At 41.8% G+C, this 21,840-nt stretch overlaps 1 protein-coding gene and 1 non-coding gene across 2 annotated transcripts; one reads left to right on the forward strand and one right to left on the reverse strand.

The window, feature by feature from the left end:
- The first annotated feature begins 18,163 nt into the window (after positions 1–18,163).
- On the forward strand, positions 18,164–18,239 carry TRNAA-UGC (transfer RNA alanine (anticodon UGC)). Its single transcript has one exon. It is a non-coding gene; the product is annotated as a tRNA-Ala (tRNA).
- A 2,416-nt stretch (positions 18,240–20,655) lies between these two features.
- LOC136320670 (large ribosomal subunit protein eL21-like) lies at positions 20,656–21,233 on the reverse strand. The gene has a single exon (XM_066253833.1). The coding sequence runs from the start codon at positions 21,196–21,198 to the stop codon at positions 20,716–20,718; it is 483 nt and encodes a 160-aa protein (XP_066109930.1). The 5' UTR covers positions 21,199–21,233; the 3' UTR covers positions 20,656–20,715.
- Between the last annotated feature and the right edge of the window lie 607 nt (positions 21,234–21,840).

Consider the following 21,840-nt stretch of genomic DNA (forward strand, 5'->3'; position numbering starts at 1 on the left):
CAGAACTCAGAGAAACTAAGTGTTATATACTGGATCACATCCACAGTGCACATATGATGGAGGTCAGATTCAAATGGGAGGAGACTGGCCATCTGCCTTATTCACAGAAGTGCAGGTGCTGCTGTAAGATCTGAGGCCTCCTGAAAGGTCTTATTTTTTTTCACTAAAATTTTCACTTTCCTTTCAAGAAAAAGTGAGAAATATGGTGACTTTGCTGGCATGTTAGACACGATCTCTGAAAGTCTCACAGTCTAACAAGTGAAAAGGGCGGAAATACGTTCTGTGCACTGTGATAGAAGATTAAATGAGCACAGAAGCAGCAAAAGAAGGGAACTGTCATCCTACCTGAGTAGGAAAAGAGCCATGTACATTTTGGGAGAAAGGTATGTTTCCCATAAACATCCCCTAGGAGTGAGACAGGGCTCCTTAGAATCTGACAGGGTGGGGGTGGGGGTGGTACTAACTAAAGAAAACATAGGGAACCACTGAAAACATTGAGGGACCTTGAGGTTGACTAACTGATTTTATTGGTTAAATAATGTATTTTTCAAGGCTGACTGATCAGGGGTAAATGCTTTAAATAACTTTGGAAAGCATTTATAGTGTTTATGTGTAGTAAATACATTTTTGGAGTCTCCAAATGCCTTAATATTTTGAGGCCCCTCCTGTATTAAGTAAATGGAAAACGTAGCAGAATAAGAATGTAGAATTATTTCCCCTAAAACAACAGACCTCTTTTTGACTGAGAAGAAGGCCACAGCATTCTATCAAGCCTGGGGCCAGCATTCAGCAGCAGCCCACTGGCCAGAATAAGAGACAGGACCACGTAGTGGTTAAAGGCTCAGGAGCCAAGCAGCCTGGCTTTGAATCCTCACTCCATCATGTGTGTAATTTCTCTGTTTAACTGCATAAAATGGGGTCAGTAATAGTAGAAGCATGGGCATTCTGAAGATGAAATAAGATAATATATTTAAAGCCCCGCAGTGCCTGGCACTGGGTAAGCACTCAGTAAATGCTCATTCTACACACAGGTGGCTGCTGACCCCTGCAATCTTGTAGATTAAGAAACCCAGCAATTAAATGCATAAGCTTTTCTTTCTTACATACTGGGGCTCTTTATATTCAGATAATAAAATCAAGAGGAGGGAAATGGCATGAAAAGAAAGAGAGTGAGGCCCTGGCTGGTTGGCTCAGTGGTAGAGCGTCAGCCTGGCGTGCAGAAGTCCCGGGTTCGATTCCTGGCCAGGGCACACAGGAGAAGTGCCCATCTGCTTCTCCACCCCTCCCCCTCTCCTTCCTCTCTGTCTCTCTCTTCCCCTCCCGCAGCCGAGGCTCCACTGGAGCAAAGATGGCCCGGGCGCTGGGGATGGCTCCTTGGCCTCTGCCCCAGGCGCTAGAGTGGCTCTGGTCGCAACAGAGCGACGCCCCCTGGTGGGCGTGCCAGGTGGATCCCGGTCAGGCGCATGCGGGAGTCTGTCTGTCTTTCCCCGTTTCCAGCTTCAGAAAAATACAGGAAAAAAAGAAAAAAGAAAGAGAATGAAAGCAAAAAGAAAAAAGTATAAAAGAATTACCATATTTCCCCATGTATAAGATGCCCCTTTTTCAAAATATTTGGGGTCTAAAAACTGGATGCATCTTATACAGTGGCTATAGATTTTTTTACTTGCATTTCCCACTTTTTCATGCTTGTTTTTGCGCTCATTGTTGAAGACAGTGATTCGTCATCAGACACAGATGAGGACAAGCTAATCGATGGCAGTTTTGATAGTGATGAGGAGTTGTATGAATTTTATGATGAATAAAACTTGAGTTCAATAACTTTATGTAATACATTTTTTTCAAATGTTGGGCCCCAAAATTAAGGTACATCTTATACATGGGATTGTCCTATACATGGAGAAATACGGTACCTTGATAAATAGTCCCTTCAGTTCTCTACAAAATCCCATGAATGTGCCTTCTATTTTCTATAATCTCTGACTCAGAGAGATGATCCCAAAGACATTGAAAATTGGCAAGATGGGCCCTGCCTGGTTGGCTCAGCAGTAGAGTGTTGGCCTGACTTGTGGAAGTCCTAGGTTTGATTCCCAGCCAGGGCACACAGGAGAAGTGCCTATCTGCTTCTCCACCCTTCCCCTCTCCTTCCTCTTTTCTCTTCCCCTCCCATAGCCAAGGCTTCATTGGAGCAAAGTTGGCCCTGGTGCTGACAGTGGTGTAGCAAACATAACTGGCGCCCGGGGCACAACACTTTATTGGCACCCCCCTCCCCTTCTACTACGCTTTTCTTGTTTGTCTTGGAGACCATTTGGCGCCCCTCTGCGAGTGGCACCTGGGTCATGATAGACCCCCTTGCCCCACCCCCCTCACTACACTACTGAGCGCTGAGTATGGCTCCATGGCCTCCGCCTCTGGCCACAACAGAGCAACACCCCAGATGGGCAGAGCATCGCCCCCTGGTGGGCATGCTGGGTGGATCCCGGTCGGGTGCATGTGAAAGTCTGTCTGTCTCCCGGCTTCTAACTTTGGAAAAATACAAAAAAATAAAAATAAAAAATTGGCAAGATGTAGTTTTGGTTAGCTAATTGATAACCAACCATGTACAAATTTGCAAACTGTACACACAGAGGATAAGGAGAGACCAAATAAAAAGGCAGACCACTCCAGACTGGTAGATGGCACTTTTAATAAGAAGGGAACTTACTTAACAGACTTATCTTGTGCTGCCACAAGACAAGTAGATCTCTGCACCTGTCCCTCAAAATCCTCAATTTTTACATAGAACAGCAATTTTTAACCGGTGTGCCATAAGAATTTTTAAAACATGCAGTACTTGACTATTTAGACAGGGTCACTGACCTTTTTTCCCTTAGATTTCCAAATAAAAAAATGACAACAGCCAACACAACAAGAGCCATCTGATGTGACTGAATCAAAATTATATTTTGTGTGTGTGTGTGTGTGTGAGAGAGAGAGAGAGAGAGAGAGAGAGATTGGCAAAAAATAATTTTTTGGCATGCCTCAGAATTTTAGTAATTAGTTTATGTGTACCATGAGATGAAAAAGATTGAAAATGGCTGATATAGAGGCTTTTACTGGGTTCAGTCGCATATACCTGGGTCAACAACATATTGCTCTCTCGATGCAGTTTGTTTGAAACTGGCACCTACTGCAGGAACAGGAAGCAGAACGTACACTCCAAGGGCAGGGGAGGGGTTGAAGAGCCTTCAATTGCCCAGGTTCAGCTTACTGGTCAACAGGTTCTATTGATAACTTCCTCCAACACATAGGAACTCCTTTGAGGTGGCTGGTGAGAAATTCTTCATAATCAGAATGATCCTTGTTAGAAGTGATGTATCTCTCCAATCGCATCATCTTTAGGTGAATTCAGAGGAAGTGAGTCATTGAATTCTGTATATGTCTGATGACACTATTGTTCTAATTCTCCATGATGCCAATGCACGAGAAGCACTGGCAGTCAGAGGAGACTTGCTGTTATAATCCAGATCTCAGCTGGGCTTCCTTACTCCTTTAGACATAGAAAGGTCTCTGTGATTCTAACCATCATCAGACTTATGAGACTATAAATATCGAAAAGAAGAATATCAGATCATCACTATTTGCTGATGATGACTGTAAAGCCCAAAAAAATCAACTTGAAAAAAAATTTAGAAATAAGTTTTCTATAAGTTGGCTGGTTCCGTCATAGTCATAAAACATATATTATTTTAATTTTTCCCTCTTCCTAATTAATGTCCTGTAACCCTGTCAAATATTTTTATCGATTCTAGTTCATTGTTCTCAACCAGACTCCGTTTTCATTTAGAACTGGCCAGACTGTTCAGGTTCCAGGAGCAATCGTGGCCACTCTGCAATAGTAGTGACGCTCCCTGGTACACTCGAGTCAGCCAAGATGATCAGATAGGCTTTCCAGGTCAATAGCAAGACCAAGGCATCGGAGCTCCTAGTGGCCCAGCAGGTGGCAGCAGGCAAAGGATCAAGTGAACTCATTCATGGACATTACAATAAAGCAGGAAACACAAGATGTGAATGTATGTGTTTAACTTTAGATCCCAATAGGAACACATATGCTTTTTTAATGCCTGTGACACGCTTGCATAAATATTAGGCTATAAAGATCTCAATAAATTTCAAAAGCTAGAAATAATACAGAGTATAAGGTTTCACCAAAATAAATTAAAACTAAAAATTGATAATAAAAAAATAGATGCCTGACCTATTGTGGTGGTACAGCAGATAAGATTTTAACCTGGGATGCTGAGGTCACTGGTTCAAAATCTTAGGCTTGCCCGGTCAAGGCACATGCAGCAAGTAAGCAATGAACAACTAAAGTGAAGCAACTATGAGAGTTATGAGAGCGAGAGTTAATACTTCTTGCTCCACCCTCCATTCTGTAAAATCAATAAATAATTTTTTAAAAAGAAAAAAAAAAATAACGGTTCTAAATACTTGTAAATAAATACCTCTCATAAATGAATTGAGTTTTAAAAAATACCCTTCATTTTATGGCATAACTAAAGATGAAACATTGTCATTAAATGAAAGTATTACATATTATTATTTGTCCAAAGTGGTAAACTGAAGAAAATTTGTCATCTTAATAATTTATTTAAAAATGAGAATGATATCCTAAGAATACCAAATCACTGATTCAAAAGAAGAAATGCACCCCATGTTTATTGCAGCATTGTTTACAGTAGCCAAGATCTGGAAACAGCCCAAGTGTCCTTCAGTGAACGAGTGGATTAAAAATCTGTGGTACAGCCTGACCTGTGGTGGTGCAGTGGATAAAGCGTCGACCTGGAAATGCTGAGGTCGCCAGTTTGAAACCCTGGGCTTGCCTGGTCAAGGCACATATGGGAGTTGATGCTTCCAGCTCCTCCCCCCTGTCTCTCTCTCCTCTCTGTCTCTCTGTCTCTCTCTCTCTCTCTCTCTCTCCTCTCTAAAAATGAATAAATAAATAAAAATAAAAAATAAAAAAATGAAATAAAATAAACTTTCCTTTAAAAAAAAATCTGTGGTACATATACACAATGGAATACTATGCGACAATGTAAAAGAAGGAAATCTTACCTTTTGCGACAACATGGATGAACCTAGAGACTATTATGCTAAGTGAAATAAGCCAGGCAGAGAAAGAAAAATATCATATGACCTAATTCATTTAATGAATCTAATAAACAATGTGAACTGAGGAATGGAATAGAGGCAGAGGTGGGATCAAAGGGACCAGAGAGAAAGTGGTCAGAGGGAAAGAGGATGAGAGGATAGGATCAGAGAAAGGAAAGAGATTAGTGAAATTATATATATATAACACAGTGTTATAGAGAGCCGGACAGTAAATCCTGGAAGGAAGTGGGGGGAAAGCATTGGGGAGATGGGGCAAGGGGGGTGTCGAGGGGAACACAGGGGTAGGGAGGGGAGATATACTTGGTGGGACACTTGAATCTATATAAACACAATAAATTAAAATCAATAAAAATTTTAAAAATGAGAATGATTTATTAAATGAAACATTCAATCAAAAGGGCTAGAAAAATACTACTCATAACATAACAATAGAGGTAGAATAAACAAATACATGTAAAAGTATGAATTAGTTGAATAACAGAAAATCAATATATGTAAAGGGAGAAAAAAATCTATTTCTTTGAAATGACCAATAATTGGTACCTCATGGGCAAGTCTGCCAAGGTACATTTTTAAATAAAGAAAAGAGATGTAGAAGAGAAAGAAGAAAGTACAAAATTAGAATGAGGGCAAAGATATATAACCAGAGAAAAAAATAATTCAGTACGTTCAAGATGATACCATATGTACCATTTTGTAATAAATAATTTTAAAAACATAAATGAAGAACGTTATTTTCTACACTTCTGAATAGTACTTTACAATATTTTAACAATATAGCATATTTTAAAAATAATTAATGTGTATGGAATAATCATTTGAAAATTTTTCTTGTCCAGGAAGTAAAACTCTGGACTGTACAGCATATCTTTAATCCTCTTATGGTTGACCGGTTGGAAGCTGTATTCTTTAAGTTCTAGTCAATGCAGAATGCCAAGGTGAGGTTAAGAGGAAATAAGGGATATACTGCTAAAATGAAGAATAAAATGCTAAAAGGAGGAAACAAAATCATCAAAAATACCATTTTTTGCAGATATTATCTCATTAAGTTGATGGAGAAAAAAATGAGGAACACCCCAAGATAAAGCCATAAGCAGAAGAATTAGGAGAAGGTTAGGGAATTCTGAATACAAGCAGCAGGAAGAGGCATTAGAGGTAATTATCAGGAGAATTAAATGTGGAATTACCAGTGGTTGGCTAGTCCCTTTTTTCTGCCTCTGCTGAGCCATCAACCACAATCTCATTTCCTGTGAGACTAAAGCAATGAGTCTGACCACTGGGAACAGGAACTCAGAATAGTTTTCCGGGGGGGGGGGGGACTAAGATAGATGGACCAGCAATCCAAAAGTAAATAAATACCATTGACACAGTCCACATGACAGCATGGTCTGTTCCTGCAGTCAATGAGAAAAAGCACATCAGAAACCGCATCCAGGCCCTGGCCAGCTGGCTCAGCTGGCTCAGCTGGCTCAGTGGTAGAGCGTCAGACCAGCCTATGGATGTCCCAGGTTTGATTCCTGGTCACAGCACACAGGAGAAGCAACCATCTGCTTCTTCCCTCCTTCCTCTCTCCGTTCTGTCTCTTTCTATCTCTCTATACTTCTCTCGTAGCCATGGCTCGGTAGGAGCAAGTTGACCCTGGGCACTGAGGATGGCACCATGGCCTCGCCTTAGGTGCTAAAATAGCTCAGTTGCCAAGCAACAGAGCAATGGCCCCAGATGGGCAGAGCATCGCCCCATAGGGGGCTTGCTGGGTGGATCCTGGTTGGGGTGCATGCAGGAGTCTCTCTCTGCCTCCCTGCTTCTCATTTAAGAAAAATAAGAAATATTAAAACTTTAAAAATGAAAGAAACCACATCCATAGATAAATAAACATGGATTGTCAATCCAAACTTGAAATGACTACCAAGAATCTCCAAGCATTTGAGGAAAACTTATGCTTTGAAAAAGAGAAACCTAATTTAATAAATAGAAGAAATAATATCTAGTAAAATAAATCATAAAACAAGAAGTTTGCAATGCCAGTAGCCAAGGCCAGGCAGGTTCCCATTGGATTCGGGCAGACGGTAGAGGAATGTGGAGCCAGAAAATGTTGGGCTTATCCTCCTTATGAGATTCTCACAATGGCAGGCAAGCAAACCAGGCAGGAGAAAACTGCTTCCCACAGTGCGGGCAAGTGATCTGCAAAACAGCTCCTGGCAGTGGCAAGCAAGCAAGCAATGCCAAGGGAGAGCACCTGTAGCCTTACATAAGCTATACACACATGGCTCTGCCACGGGCTCATGCACTAATTGTGCAAAGTTCAAGTGAGCAAATCTAACACAGCTGTTTTCCCAACAATGTTAAAATTACTTCAATTAATATTATCACACACTTTTACATGATTATGCTTTTGTTAAACAAGAAGTACTTTAAATTATGTTCATTGAAAAATGTTTGAAGACTTGCTAGATAAAAAGGAGAAAGGGATGAGTAAGAAAATGCACATGGTTGATTGATGGACTAGAAAGGATTGATGGACTAGAAAAGTAAACTGAGTTATACTCCCCTAAAACCAATACAGAGAGAAGAGATTTGGAAAACATAAGAGAAAAGTTGATATATGCAAGATATGTCCAGAAACTCAACCCCATTGAAGAATTCCAAAGAAAGAAAGAAAGAAAATGGAGGAAAGGAACTTGTCAAAGATAACTTTAAGAAAATGTTACACAATTGAGGTAACATAAAGTCTTCAGGTTAAAAAGTCCTGTTGAGCCTGACCAGGTGGTGGCACAGTAGATAGAGCATTGGCCTGGGATGCTGAGGACCCAAGTTCAAAACCCCAAGGTCACCAGCTTGAGCGCATGGTTGCCAGCTTGAGTGTGGGATCTTAGAAATGACCTCATGGTCACTGGCTTGAGCCCAAAGGTCACTGGCCTGAAGCCCAAGGTTGCTGCCTTGAACCCAAGGTTGCTGGCTTGAGCCCACCAGTCAAGGCACATATGAGAAAGCAATCAATGAACAACTAAAATGCCACAATGAAGAATTGATGCTTCTCATCTCTCTCCCTTTCTGTCTGTCCCTATCTATTTGTCTCGCGCGCACGCTCTCTCTCGCTCTCTCTCTCTCTCTCTCTCTCTCTCTCACACACACACACACACACACACACACACACACACACACAAAAGTCCCATTGAGTCATAAGCATTATGAAAGTGATGGAGGCTCAAATCCAGGTCTCATGGTTAAGTTCAGAGCACCAATGATAAAGGGTAATGCTACAAATGTTTCTTTCTTTTTTTCTTCCTTTCTTTCTTCTTTTCTTTCTTTCTTTCTCTCATTCTTTCTTTCTTTCTCTCATTCTTTCTTTCTTTCTCTCTTTCTCTCTCTCTCTCTCTCTTTCTTTCTTTCTTTCTTTTTCTGACAGAGACAGAGAGAGGGACAGATAGAGACAGATAGACAGAAAGAGAGAGAGATGAGAAGCATCAATTCTTTGTTGCAGCTCCTTAGTTGTTCATTGATTGATTTCTCATATGTGCCTTGATGGGGGTGGGAGAGGATACAGCAAAGCAAATGATCCCTTGCTCAAGCCAGCAACCTGGGGCTCAAGCCATCGATCATGGGGTCATATCTATGATCCCGCTCTCAAGCCAGTGACCCCTTGCTCAAGCTGGTAATACCTGGCTCAAGCCAGCCACCTCGGGCTTTCAAACCTGGACCCTCTGGATCCTCTGCATCCTAGTTTGATGCTCTATCCACTAAACCACCACCTGGTCAGGCTACAAATGTTTCTTGAGAGGAAATTCAGTTTGACTCTAAAGACATTTAAAAACAAATCCCACATTTATTTTCAATAATGCATTTTTTTCCTAGAATGCAACAGAGTAGTATGCTGAGAATCTGAAGAAAGTTAATTTTGAAACTAAAATCTCTTATCCAGTCAAACTAGCAGTAAGTAGGGGTACAAAACAATGCATTTTCAAACATAAAAGATTTCAGAAAGTTTATTGTTCTCAGAATCTTCCTGAAAGAACTACTCAAGGATATTCTTTAGCAAAACAAAGAAGGTATTCAAGTAAAAGAAATCTCTCTCTCTCTCTCTCTCTCACACACACATACAAAATAAATCAAAGAATTAAACCCAAATAATTGTTGTTGCATTCTGAAAACATATGAATTTGGAAAGAAATTTCAAACAATGTTAATATGAGATTATAATGCAGGGCAGGGGCTGGGTTTGGGAAGGAAGGAAGGAAGAGTGCACTACAGTTTTAATCCTATTAAAGGAGAAGGATTGGTAGATAGAAACATCAATTAATTATGTCAATCTAAAGTATCAATTAAAATTTTTAAGAATTTAGCTTATTCAAAAATTTCACTCATCAGTTTATATTGGAACATAAATTGGCATAACCATTTTGAAATACAGTTTAGCATTATCTAGAAAAAATGAAAATATGCATAATTTAACTATTTTCAACAATCACCTTATTTGTTCTGTTTCCAATAATGGTCAAAGTCATATTATTCAAAAGCATTATTTAATTATAATATTTTACTTAATTTGGTGGTGGTTACCATGAATATTGTTTACATTCTTATATTTATTCTATATGTGAAATATTTCTCATACAAGAAAAATAGCCAAAAATATTTTCCAAACAGCAAAAACTCAAAATACAATATAGAAGTAGAGACTTTTCAATAGCTTTCCTTACTACAGCATTAAGATTCCCAAGTCTGTCCCTGCTCCTTTTCTAGGCGTGTATCACACACTGAACTTCTTTGGGTTCTTCGCTTGGGATTTGCTTCTTGCTGCTACTGAACATTGGTTATTTATGCCTATGGCACCCTTGCCACCTACTTTCCACAGACCCCTGGTTTCCTCCTACTCAAATTTCAGATTTTAATGCAAATATCACTTTCTTAGAGCTGTCTTTCTTGACCTCTCCAGCCTTAGTCAAGTTCGTGTGTATGTGTGTGTAATATATATTTCATGATATATATAAATATACAATATATTTATTTAATAATAAAATAAATAGAGTAAATATAAAACATAAATAAGATAAATATATAATTACATATATAATTGGTTTGCATTATGTATTCCTTCAAACACGTATCTTGACTTACATATGCTGATTTGTGGGATTAATTATGTCTTTTGCTATTTACCATGAGCCCCACGTGGTCAGGAACAATGTCCGCTTTGACTCCTTATTTTAGGATTTGGCATGGGGTAAACATTAGCTGAAGGAAGACGTAAATGGGACATGATGAATGCAGGCTAGTAGGCTATGGTCGAAAACTTGGAACTTGGAGTTAAAGGGAAAGGTGTTCTCCTTCCACCTCTGCCGCTTAGGCTTGGACAGTGTGTGTCAGCTCTTCACAGCTAGGCATCCTCCTGGGTACAGTGAAGGTCCCAGTAGTGCCCAGCCCACAGTATTGTTAAGAGCATTGACTAAGAACACAAAACACTCAGCACAGTGCTCAGCTCAAAGCAGGCACTAAAAGTGTTATTTGTTATAGTTTTTTATTTTTTCCTTTTTTTTTCAAGTGGGAGGAGAGGAGATAGAGAGACAGACTCCTGTATGCGCCCCAGCAAGGATCCTCCTGGCAACCCCCACTTTGGGGCAGATGCTCTGCCCATCTGGGACCATGTTGGGAACCAAGCTACTTTTAGCGCCCAAGGTGGAGGCTCCACAGAGTCATCCTCAGCACCCCAGGCCAATGCACTTGAACTAATCAAGCCATGGCTACAGGAGAGGAAGAGAGAGAGTGAGAGAGACAAGGGGGAAAGGGAGGGGTGGAGAAGCAGACGGTCACTTCTCCTGTGTACCCTGACCAGAATCAAACCTGGACATCCACACGCCTGGCCGACACTCAACCACTGTGCCAACTGGCCAGGGCCTATTTATTATGGCTATGCTATTTTAATTTATTTTATGATGGTAAAATTCTCATACTGAAATCTTCTATCTATCTATTTGGATGTAATTTAATCTTCTAGGTGCTACTAAAACGGCTTTCCATTTCCAGTAATATGTAAAGCATTTGAATGATACTCAGGAAGGGCAGATGATAGCTCCTCCATTCTACCTGTCAGACATGCCCTTTGTAAGGGGCTGGGTTAGCCTGGTGCAGAACTGCACAAGCTTCAGTCCTGAGCAGGATGTCCTGTGGGGTGACAGGGTGTGTCACTGAGATGGACACCTCTGTGATCTGCCCTTTGCTCTGTCTTTTCACTTCTGTTGAGTGCTCAGCATTTTTTTCCCCAAGGAAAATACAGTGGTTTGCTTATAGATTTTCTATGTGTCATTTTTACCTTAGATTTATGTGCTTATGTTAGATAAGTCTTAGAGCCTCAAAGTGTTAGCTAGTGAAAATGCTACTGCCTTTTACTCAGAGTTGAGACTGTTCAAGTTGTTCAGAAATGCATGATTGACTGAGATATCTGAAGTCTGGCCAACGTCAAGTCTTTGGTTTTCTTACTGAAGTCTGTGGTGGCAAAAGGGCTCAGGAAAGAACATCTGGATTTAAACTGGACTTAAATTACATCTCACACTCTTACTCTAAACCAGTGTTCAACCCCAGGGAGAGGTTTAAATGCGTGGCTTCATTAGAAATGCAAGAGTCATTTTAACCTAATTGCTCCCTCATCACAGTGTTAAACTGACACCTAAAACCAGTTCTCTCAGAGGGCCTGAGCACTCTTACTAATTTCAGTAAGTGTTTTCATGATCTTGGCTGTGGAGTTAATATTTAACAAGTTCCAGAGGAACCAATTTCCTGCTTGAGGAAACTTCCTTACCAAGTTCCCTAATTATTCCCAGGCCTCTCACCATGGAATCTGCCAGCCAAGCAAGGATGTTAATAGGCCACAGGTGGTGGCCACTGTTTAGTCACCAAAGAAACAGATCAACTGTACAAAGAGACATGTAAAAGGCCAGGGACCTATAAACGCATGTATTTCTGCGTCTTTTTCTTTTCTTTTAGGAAGAGGGGTGCCAAGAAAATCAAGACAGACATCCTCCTCTTCAAATCATTGAGAAAATGCCTGCAGCTGAATTCTCTCAACCACCAGCCTCAAACATTTTAGTCTCAGTGCCCCTTTGCACTCTGACAATTTGAGGAACCTCAAAGAACTTTCCTTTATACAAGTTATACTACTTGATATTTGCTATATTAGAAATGAAAGATAAGGCATTTAAAAATATGTATTTATTAATTCATTTAAAAATAATAATAAGCCATTGCTTATTTCTATATATTATATTAATATAATATATATTGCATAAAATAACATATTTTGATGGAAAATAATTGTATTTTCAAAAAAATATTTAGAAGGATGACACAGTTTTGAAAATCTCTAATGTGTGGCTTTGTAGAACACAGCTGAATTCTCATATTTGCTTCTGCATTCAATCCATTGTAATGCACCATGTAATTTCTGGAAAGCTACATTTCTGAGAGCATGAGAGATAAAAGGCATATTATGACTTAATGTATTATTATGAAAACAATTTTGACCTCACAGAACCCCTGAAAAGATCTCAGGGTCTCCAAGGGGGTCCCTCAACCAACTTTGAGAACCACTACCTGGCCCTGGCCTGTTGGCTCAGTGGTAGAGCGTCGGCCTGGCGTGCAGGAGTCCCGGGTTTGATTCCCAGCCAGGGCACACAGGAGAGGCACCCATCTGCTTCTCCACCCCTCCCCCTCTCCTTCCTCTCTGTCTTTCTCTTCCCCTCCCGCAGCCAAGGCTCCATAGGAGCAAAGTTGGTCCGGGCGCTGAGGATGACTCCCTGGCCTCTGCCTCAGGTGCTATGTCTCTGGTTGCAACAGATGCCCCAGATGGGCAGAGCATCGCCCCCTAGTGGGCGTGCCGGGTGGATCCCAGTCAGGCGCATGCGGGAGTCTGTCTGACTGCCTCCCCGTTTCCAACTTAAGAAAAAAAAAAAAAAAAAAAAAAAAAAAAAAAAAAGAGAACCACTACCTGAAACAAAACTGCAGTAAAAGATGGTCATTGAATAGCTTTATTTCTGAATGAAACATAAAGCAAAGCAGTAACTAAGAAAAGAGTTTGCAGTTATTAAGGTGAAGGTGCCTGTGCCCTGCTCTTGCTATGTCCACTCCTTTAGGCCATCCCAGCCTATAAGGAGTTCTGGCCTTCTGCTGAGACATTTTTTTTTTTTTTTTTTATTTTATAATTTTATTTTTTTAATGGGGTGACATCAATAAATCAGGATACATATATTCAAAGATAACAAGTCCAGGTTATCTTGTCGTTCAATCACGCTGCATACCCACCACCCAAAGTCAGATTGTCCTCTGTCACCTTCTATCTTGTTTTCCCCGTGCCCCTCCCACCCCCTATCCCTCTCCCATTCCCCCCTCCCCCCCGCAACCACCACACTCTTATCAATGTGAGACATTTTTATAATGACATCTGGAATGGTCTTTCCCTGTTTATGGATGATAATTCAAAACAAAACAAAACAAAACAAACAGAGAAATCAACCATCTATATAGAAGCCCTAACACCCAAAACATATGAATTAATATAATTTTATTTTTGAAACAGTGACCTGATATTCTATAAATAGCCAAATACCACAAGTTCATAGAGTTAATTAGCAGAGGCTACAATGTTGGGGGTGGGGGAGAAGTAATAACAAAGTAATAACGAAGATCAAAACAGTAATTACAAAGATCAAAAAGGTATTGATGTGCAACGAGTGCTTGGTTCCCCCCTCTGAGGGCATGCCTGAGCAGTCAAAGGGTAGGGGAAACATGAACTTTCTAAAAAGAATGGCCTTCTTTTACTTTTTGAAAGCAACAGTTTTGTATACCCAAATCGCTCACGTTGATGGGATCCTTTCAGTCCCAGAAAAGCTGCACAAGGACTCGTGAGGATCTCAGGTGGTGTGTTTTTCTGCAAGAACAGCCAGTATAGATGAATAGCTCTTCCCATGATCTCTGCTTATGACTAATTCCAGGCAAACGGTTAAACCCAGTGTGGCCACCTCCAGGAGGGTGCCCCAGCCTGCGATGTACATTGGAGACAATGGCTCAGGGCCCAGGGCACGGAAGCCTGACTTCTGGTGCATGAGAGACAATAGAGCAAGCCTACTGGCCAAAAGCATGGACTCTGAAGTCCAAGAAAACTGTGTACTAATCCCATTCAACCACAAAAACATTTTGAATAGTTGGACAAATTATTTAGTATCTCAGCTGCTCTGTTAAGTGGTACTGTAAAGAATAAAATAAACACATCCATGTAAGAGGCTTAGCCAGGCATATAGTAAGTGTTTAATAAATTTACCAGCTATTTTTAAATGCAAATTTGATTTGGTTCACCCCTGTGTAACATGCTCCAGTGACTCTTCCATACCTTTCAAAATTTTTTTTTATAAATTCATTTGTTTCGTTTATAAAGTCATTCACCTTCTGAAGTCATTTTCTGTCACTCGCCAAGTACTCTATGCAGCTGTCACACAGTGCCACTTGAGACCTTAGAATCCATTATCTTTTCAGACACTAGCTCTTCTTTAGACATAAAGTCTTCTCTTGTTTTTGCAGTATAGCTAGTTCTTCTTGCTAGTCTTACGCAGTATGACCACAATCACCTCCTCCAAGAAGTCTTCCCTGATGCCTACTCTTAAGACACATAATGAAGTCTCACAGACAAGTGTTAACCACAATTATAACACCACATAGTGTTGTAAGAATGTATTCATCTGCTTCAGTATTTGATTGTAAGCTCCTAGAAATGAGTGACTCTGCCTGATTTTTGTGTCTAACCCCCATCACAGCAACTGGCACATGGTAGGTACCCAATAAACAGTTTTGAATCTATGAAGGATACTCAAATAAGATAAAAGACATAGCCCACTGTTGTGAATGTGTAATGTGCGGGGTGTGGGATGATGATTATGCTGATGGTGATGATATGATGGTGATGGTGGTAGTCATGATGGTGGTGGGAAAAGAAGAGAGCAAAATTGGGAAAGGAGATGGAAGGGGCTAATAATGGAGGATGTTTTTTGGTCCTAAACCTAACACTCTCTCTCTCTCTCTCTCTCTCCATATAATGTGTGTGTGTGTGTGTGTGTGTGTGTGTGTATACAGACATATATATACATATATATATTCCAACATGGAAGTTGCCACTGCCTTTGCCATCTGCCCAAGTTTGTTGTGCCCAGAGCTGATGTGATAGAGTCTATTACTTTCTGTAAATTCATCAGAGGTGATAATGGTGAACCCATGAACAAATTTAGCTCCCCTGAACTTTGGGCAGTGAGATTATAGCAATTACATGTTTGAGCCACTAGATGGCAGTGAGAATCTAGTCCATCTTTTGGGATAATTAACCTAATTCCTCCTGGAGCTTTCATTCATTTAGTGCCTGGAGGCCCCTTCCTAGATCTATTATACTTGCTCTGTCCCAGGTACCCTATCCCATATCCCCCTAATATGAGTTCCTTGGTCCCTGCAATCCCTGTAACTTCACAGCTCTCTCTTCCTTTCTGTTATTCATATAGCACTTCATCCATCAGTGTCTCTGTTTTTGTCAGATAGAAACACATCAGCCCAAGGCCTGAACTGCTAATTCAATAGTTCTACTCTTTTGTATTCTTTCCACAGAACTTCACACCTTCTGTAGTGTCTTTATATTAAGAGAGTCTCCCTGTATCATGCATCTCTCTCTAGCTATTGCCCTGTACTTTTATTTCCCTAATTCAGACCTTCCTTCTAAGCCTGATCAATATATCCCAGCTATCTGCTTGACTCTGATTCCCCACAGGCATCTCCATCTTTACTCATGCCAAACTGGATTTCACCCCAAAAAGTCTTCCCTTCCAATGTTCCATGTCTCAGCAAATGGAACCCCCATTCACTCTCTATTCCAACCAGAAATATGGGTTCATCATTGACACCTCCCTCTCTTCTGCCCCCTCCCAGATACAATTCATTACCAAGTCCTATCAGTTTGATTTCTTAAATATGGGTAAAATCATGCTTGCTGCTCCGTTTCTATTACCACCATCCTAGTCCAAGCCACATCACTCTTACCTAGGCTAAAGCAATTGTCTCCTCCTTGTTTATTTCTACTCTTAAAGCTCACCTATCAATTATCTACTCAGCAATCAGAAGGACAATTTATTTTTATTTTTATTTTTTTTCATTTTTCCGAAGCTGGAAACGGGGAGGCAGTCAAACAGACTCCCACATGCGCCCGACCGGGATCCACCAGCATGCCCACCAGGGGGCGATGCTCTGCCCCTCTGGGGCGTTGCTCTGTTGTATCCAGAGCCATTCTAGCACCTGAGGCAGAGGTCATGGAGCCATCTTCAGCACCCGGGCCATCTGTGCTCCAGTGGAGCCTTGGCTGCGGGAGGGGAAGAGAGAGACAGAGAGGAAGGAGAGGGGGAGGAGTGGAGAAGCAGATGGGTGCTTCTCATGTGTGCCCTGGCCGGGAATCAAACCCAGGACTCCTGCACACCAGGCCGACGCTCTACCGCTGAGCCAACCGGCCAGGGCCCAGAAGGACATTTTAAAAGTACAACTCAGCCCTGGCTGGATGCCTCGGCTGGCTGCGGTAGTCCCGATATGCAAAGGTTATTGGTTCAATCTCCAGTCAGGGCACATAAAGGAACAGAACAATGTTCCTGTCTCATTCTCTCTTCTTTTGTCTCTCTCTAAAATCAATAAATACTTTTTTTAAAAAGTACAAATATGCCCTGTTAGTCAAGTAAGTTTGTAAATATGATATATATGTTTGCTCGTTTATAGTTTGCATGGGGTATAGGAGACAGGCTGTAAACTGGCAAAGTCATTATAGCCTAAGGCAGGGGTCTCAAACTCACGGCCCACGGGCCGCATGTGGCCCGCCGAACAATTTTGTGCGGCCCGCAGACTAATCCATGAAGTTCAAAATATTTTGGATAAAATTAAGTAAGCCTAGGGGCCTACTTGTATTTTTCATTTCTCTAGCATCCTAGCTAGATATTAGCTAAGTTAACAGCAGTTGTGATGCGAACTACAGTTTCTGGTTGTTTTGTGACACTGAGTAAACTGCATGTACGATTGTGCTTGTTGTACTGATTTTTTTTTGTTTTCAACTGCAGTGAGAAAAGTGTTGCGTAACAGTTGCCTTTTGTAGACCTAGTGCGGCCCGCCCAACGGCTGTGATCTTGCTCTGCGGCCCACATGCTGAGTTGAGTTTGAGACCCCTGGCCTAAGGCTTAGTTTTAAGACTAAGCCTTTCCCACCCTTTTAATACTAAGATATTTTCAACATCTTTTTAATACTAAGATCTTCTCAAAACTAAGCTTTTCCCCACACCCTTGACTGTTGCATGATGTGGGGTGGTGTACTCTTATGAGGAATCCCATTTATGCCTCAGATAAGTGGCTTTGTATCAGAGAGTTCCTTATTTGTATATTGGCTTAAAGGCCTTAATTTTCTAACTATAAAATGAGACAAACTAGGGGCTCGCTCACTCGGTTCCTGCTATTAGCATTGCAGAGGCCTCCCTGATCTCTTGCCCTCTATGGGAAAAGCAGGTTTTCTGCTTTTACCTTGGCTTTTCTTGTGGTTGCCTGTCTTGGTGAGACACCAATAAACAGAATGGCCCACCATTCTCTGACTCCACCATTTCTTTACCATCTGCCTGAACTCAGTGAGAACCTGCATGTGAATGGCCACGATGGTGGCCCCTGGACATACATGTCCCTGGCCGGTTGGCTCAGTGGATAAAGTGTTGGCCTGGTGTGTTCATGTCCTGGGTTTGATCCTGGGTCAGGGCACACATGAGAAGCAACTGTCTGTTTCTCTTTCGCTCCCTCTTCCCCTCTCACAGCCAGTGGCTCAATTGGTTTGACCATCAGGCTGAGGCACTGAGGATAGCTCAGTTGAGTTGAGCATTGGTCCCAGATGGAGGTTGCTGGGTGGATCCCAGTTGGGTTGCATGCAGGTGTCTGTCTCTCTATCTATCCTCTTCTCACTTAAAAAAAAAAAAGTACAGGCCCTGGCCGGTTGGCTCAGCGGTAGAGCGTCGGCCTTGCGTGCGGAGGACCCGGGTTCGATTCCCGGCCAGGGCACACAGGAGAATCGTCCATTTGCTTCTCCACCCCTCCGTCACGCTTTCCTCTCTGTCTCTCTCTTCCCCTCCCGCAGCTGAGGCTCCATTGGAGCAAAGATGGCCCGGGCGCTGGGGATGGCTCTGTGGCCTCTGCCCCAGGCGCTAGAGTGGCTCTGGTCGCAACATGGCGACGCCCAGGATGGGCAGAGCATCGCCCCCTGGTGGGCAGAGCATCGCCCTGTGGTGGGCGTGCCGGGTGGATCCCGGTCAGGCGCATGCGGGAGTCTGTCTGACTGTCTCTCCCTGTTTCCAGCTTCAGAAAAATGAAAAAAAAAAAAAAAAAGTACAGCCCTAGCCGGTTGGCTCAGTGGTAGAGCGTCGGCCTGGTGTGCAGGAGTCCCAGGTTCGATTCCCGGCCAGGGCACACAGGAGAAGCACCCATCTGCTTCTCCACCCCTCCCCCTCTCCTTCCTCTCTGTCTCTCTCTTCCCCTCCCACAGCCAAGGCTCCAATGGAGCAAAGTTGGCCCGGGCACTGAAGATGGCTCTGTGGCCTCTGCCTCAGGCGCTAGAGTGGCTCTGGTCACAACAGAGCGACGCCCGATGGGCAGAGCATCGCCCCCTGGTGGGCGTGCCTGGTGGATCCCGGTTGGGCACATGCGAGAGTCTGTCTGACTGCCTCCCTGTTTCCAACTTCAGAAAAATACAAAAAAAAAAGTACAAATACAGTAATACCTCGGTTTTTGTTGACTTCCGTTATCATCAGTTTCGGTTTTTATCAATTTTTTCCACAAAATATTTGTCTCAGATTTCTTCGGTGTGTCCACGTGACCTCTTTGCTAATTTTGTGAAAACAAAGGGTGACCCACACGTTCTCCTGCTCAGTGTGGCGTTGTTTCTTGTTGTGTGAGCATCACCCCTCACATCAAGCCAAACAATTCCATTGCTTTCCAGGGTTTTTGTGCTTTTTTTTTATTGATTGCAAGTGCTAATGCTACAACTACATGTAAGTAATTACTGTGGACAGTAATTGGATTTATATTGATTCATATGGAAATAATTGCCTCAGTTTTCATTGGTTTGGATATTTTTAAATTTTTTTTTTTTTACAGGGACAGAGAGAGAGTCAGAGAGAGGGATAGATAGGGACAGACAGACAGGAACGGAGAGAGATGAGAAGCACCAATCATCAGTTTTCATTGATTGCTTTCTCATATGTGCCTTGACTGCAGGCCTTCAGCAGACCTAGTAACCCCTTGCTTGAGCCAGCGACCTTGGGTTCAAGCTGGTGAGCTTTTTGCTCAAGTCAGATGAGCCCGCACTCAAGCTGGCAACCTCGGGGTCTCGAACCTGGGTCCTTCTGCATCCCAGCCCAACGCTCTATCCACTGCTCCACCACCTGGTCAAGCTTATTGGTTTGGATTTTGCTGATTGTTTTCAGACTGATTATCTACGAAAACCGAAGTATCACTGTAGGTCCATGTCAGTGCTTTGCTTTACACCTCAGTCTACCTTTCACCAGTAAGTGAAGTTCAGAGTTCTTATTGTACCTACAAGACTTAGCATTGTCTGGCTTCTGCCTGCCTCTTTATCTCTCTCTTCCTTCTCGTACTCCCTTTCCAGTATCCTTCCTTTCCTGGAATGACATCAAATTCCTTTACATTCAGGCTTTCAAATACAGTGGTACCTTGAGACACGATTTTAATTCGTTCTGTAACCGAGCTCGTAAGTCAGTCAACTCATATCAAATTGCCGATACTGGACCCATGTGCCAATGCGCCAACTAGCGGCAGCTTCCCGAATCATGACTCGTATCTCAAAATTTTGCTCGGATCTCAAACAAAAATACGGACCGAGTCGCAGCTCGTATCTTAAAAAAAAAAAAAAAATTGTGTGTTGGTCTGTTCGTATCTCAAGATACCACTGTACTACGTCCTTTCCTCCTGGACTGCTCCACCCTCCACAGCTGGGTCCAGCTAACTCTTCCTATCAACCTTTAAGGCTTAGTCTAAATATCACTTTCCCAGGGAGGCCTTCCCTGTTTTTCCAAGGCCATTTCTCTCTGCTCCACCCACTCAAGATTAGATAATGTCTTTCTGTCATAAATCCAAGACATCTTGTGCTTTCTCTTATAACAGCAAATATAACTGTAATAATATTTTTTATTTTGTGTTTATTTGTTTAATAATTGTATCTCCCATTAAACTATCTTGCTAGCCTTTATGTTTCCAGTACCTGTCACAGTGTCTGATACAGAGAAGCCATTCAACAAATGTTGTTGAATAAAGATTAAATGGCTTGCTTTTCTTTTCTCAAAATGATCATTCTCCCTCCCACCAGTATCTCTGCATAGACTATTAGAAAATCACAGCCCGACATGCACACACACAGGCTCTATAACAACTCTCTACAAATAAGGTAACACTTATCCTTCAATTCTTTTTTTTTTTTAACATTTTGATCACTACAGTGGGGGTCTTTTATTTATTTTTACACTTATGCCATGAATTCATAGGGAATGGGTTCCAGCAACTCGGGCTCCTTTCCATTGGTTCTCACAAAGTGCGCTTCTCTGGGTGGAGCAGGCTGTCGCTTCAGCTGAACCCAGGTACCTTTCTCTTTGGCTTCCTTCTTTTTCTGGTCATTTTCCTTCACACGTTTCAGGAAGCTATCTCGGCTCTTAGAGTGCTTAATATGCTCAATACGTACATTAATTCTCTTGGCAAGAATCTTGCCCTTAACTTGTTTGTTCACAACAATGCCCACCGCATGCTGGGTGACATTGTAGACTCTTCCAGTTTTGCCATGGTAACATTTGTGGGGCATTCCTTTTTGAACAGTGCCCATTCCCTTAATGTCTACAATATCACCTTTCTTGTAGATTCGCATGTATGTGGCCAGAGGAACAACTCCATGTTTTCTGAAAGGCCTGGAAAACATGTACTGGGTGCCTCTCCTCTTTCCTTTTGTGTTAGTCATTTTGGCGAATTACTGGAAGATGGCGGATCTGGCCGAAAAGCCACCCTTCAATTCTTAATTCAAATATCACACCATCAATACGACCAAAACAGAACCCTAAAAGTAGGCATTGCCTCTAGAATAGGAACAAAGGGAAGTGTCTTGAGGATAATATTAATGAAAGCTAGATAATGCAAATGAAAGCTCTTCAAGGAGATTGTTGATGCAAGGCTTGTAGATAGTTAGGAAATTGATATTAGCTGGATGAAAGGGCACCCAGTGATGTACTGGTTATACATCAAAATGATTACTTCGGACAGTGTAGGAAATAGAAACGTATCAATAAAGCAATAAATGTGACTAAGGAGGTTTCCAGGCAAAATATCTGAAGTGCTAACTGGTTTCTTTTAGCTGTGTGTAATAAAATACTAGGACCAAAAAATGAACGAGAGACCAAACTATTAAGTTTTTCAAAAGAATTTAGAAAAAAATATAAAGCAGTCAGGACTTTCTAGATTCAAAAATAAAACTATTTTCTCATTTCCAGTCTCTCCCAGCAAATGATGTTAAAAGAAAGAAATGGGCAAAGATAAAATCCAGGAAGTGGTTTGTAAAATCCTGTGTTCAAAACTCAGAAAGATTTTAAATGCTCTTAAAAGAGCT

The sequence above is a fragment of the Saccopteryx bilineata genome, chromosome 1 (genome assembly GCF_036850765.1).
Source record: "Saccopteryx bilineata isolate mSacBil1 chromosome 1, mSacBil1_pri_phased_curated, whole genome shotgun sequence".
NCBI classification, from domain to species: domain Eukaryota; kingdom Metazoa; phylum Chordata; class Mammalia; order Chiroptera; family Emballonuridae; genus Saccopteryx; species Saccopteryx bilineata.

Bases quoted from the DNA above. Each gene is read 5' to 3' on its own strand.
- LOC136320670 (XM_066253833.1), bottom strand. From the start codon at position 21,198: ATGACTAACACAAAAGGAAAGAGGAGAGGCACCCAGTACATGTTTTCC.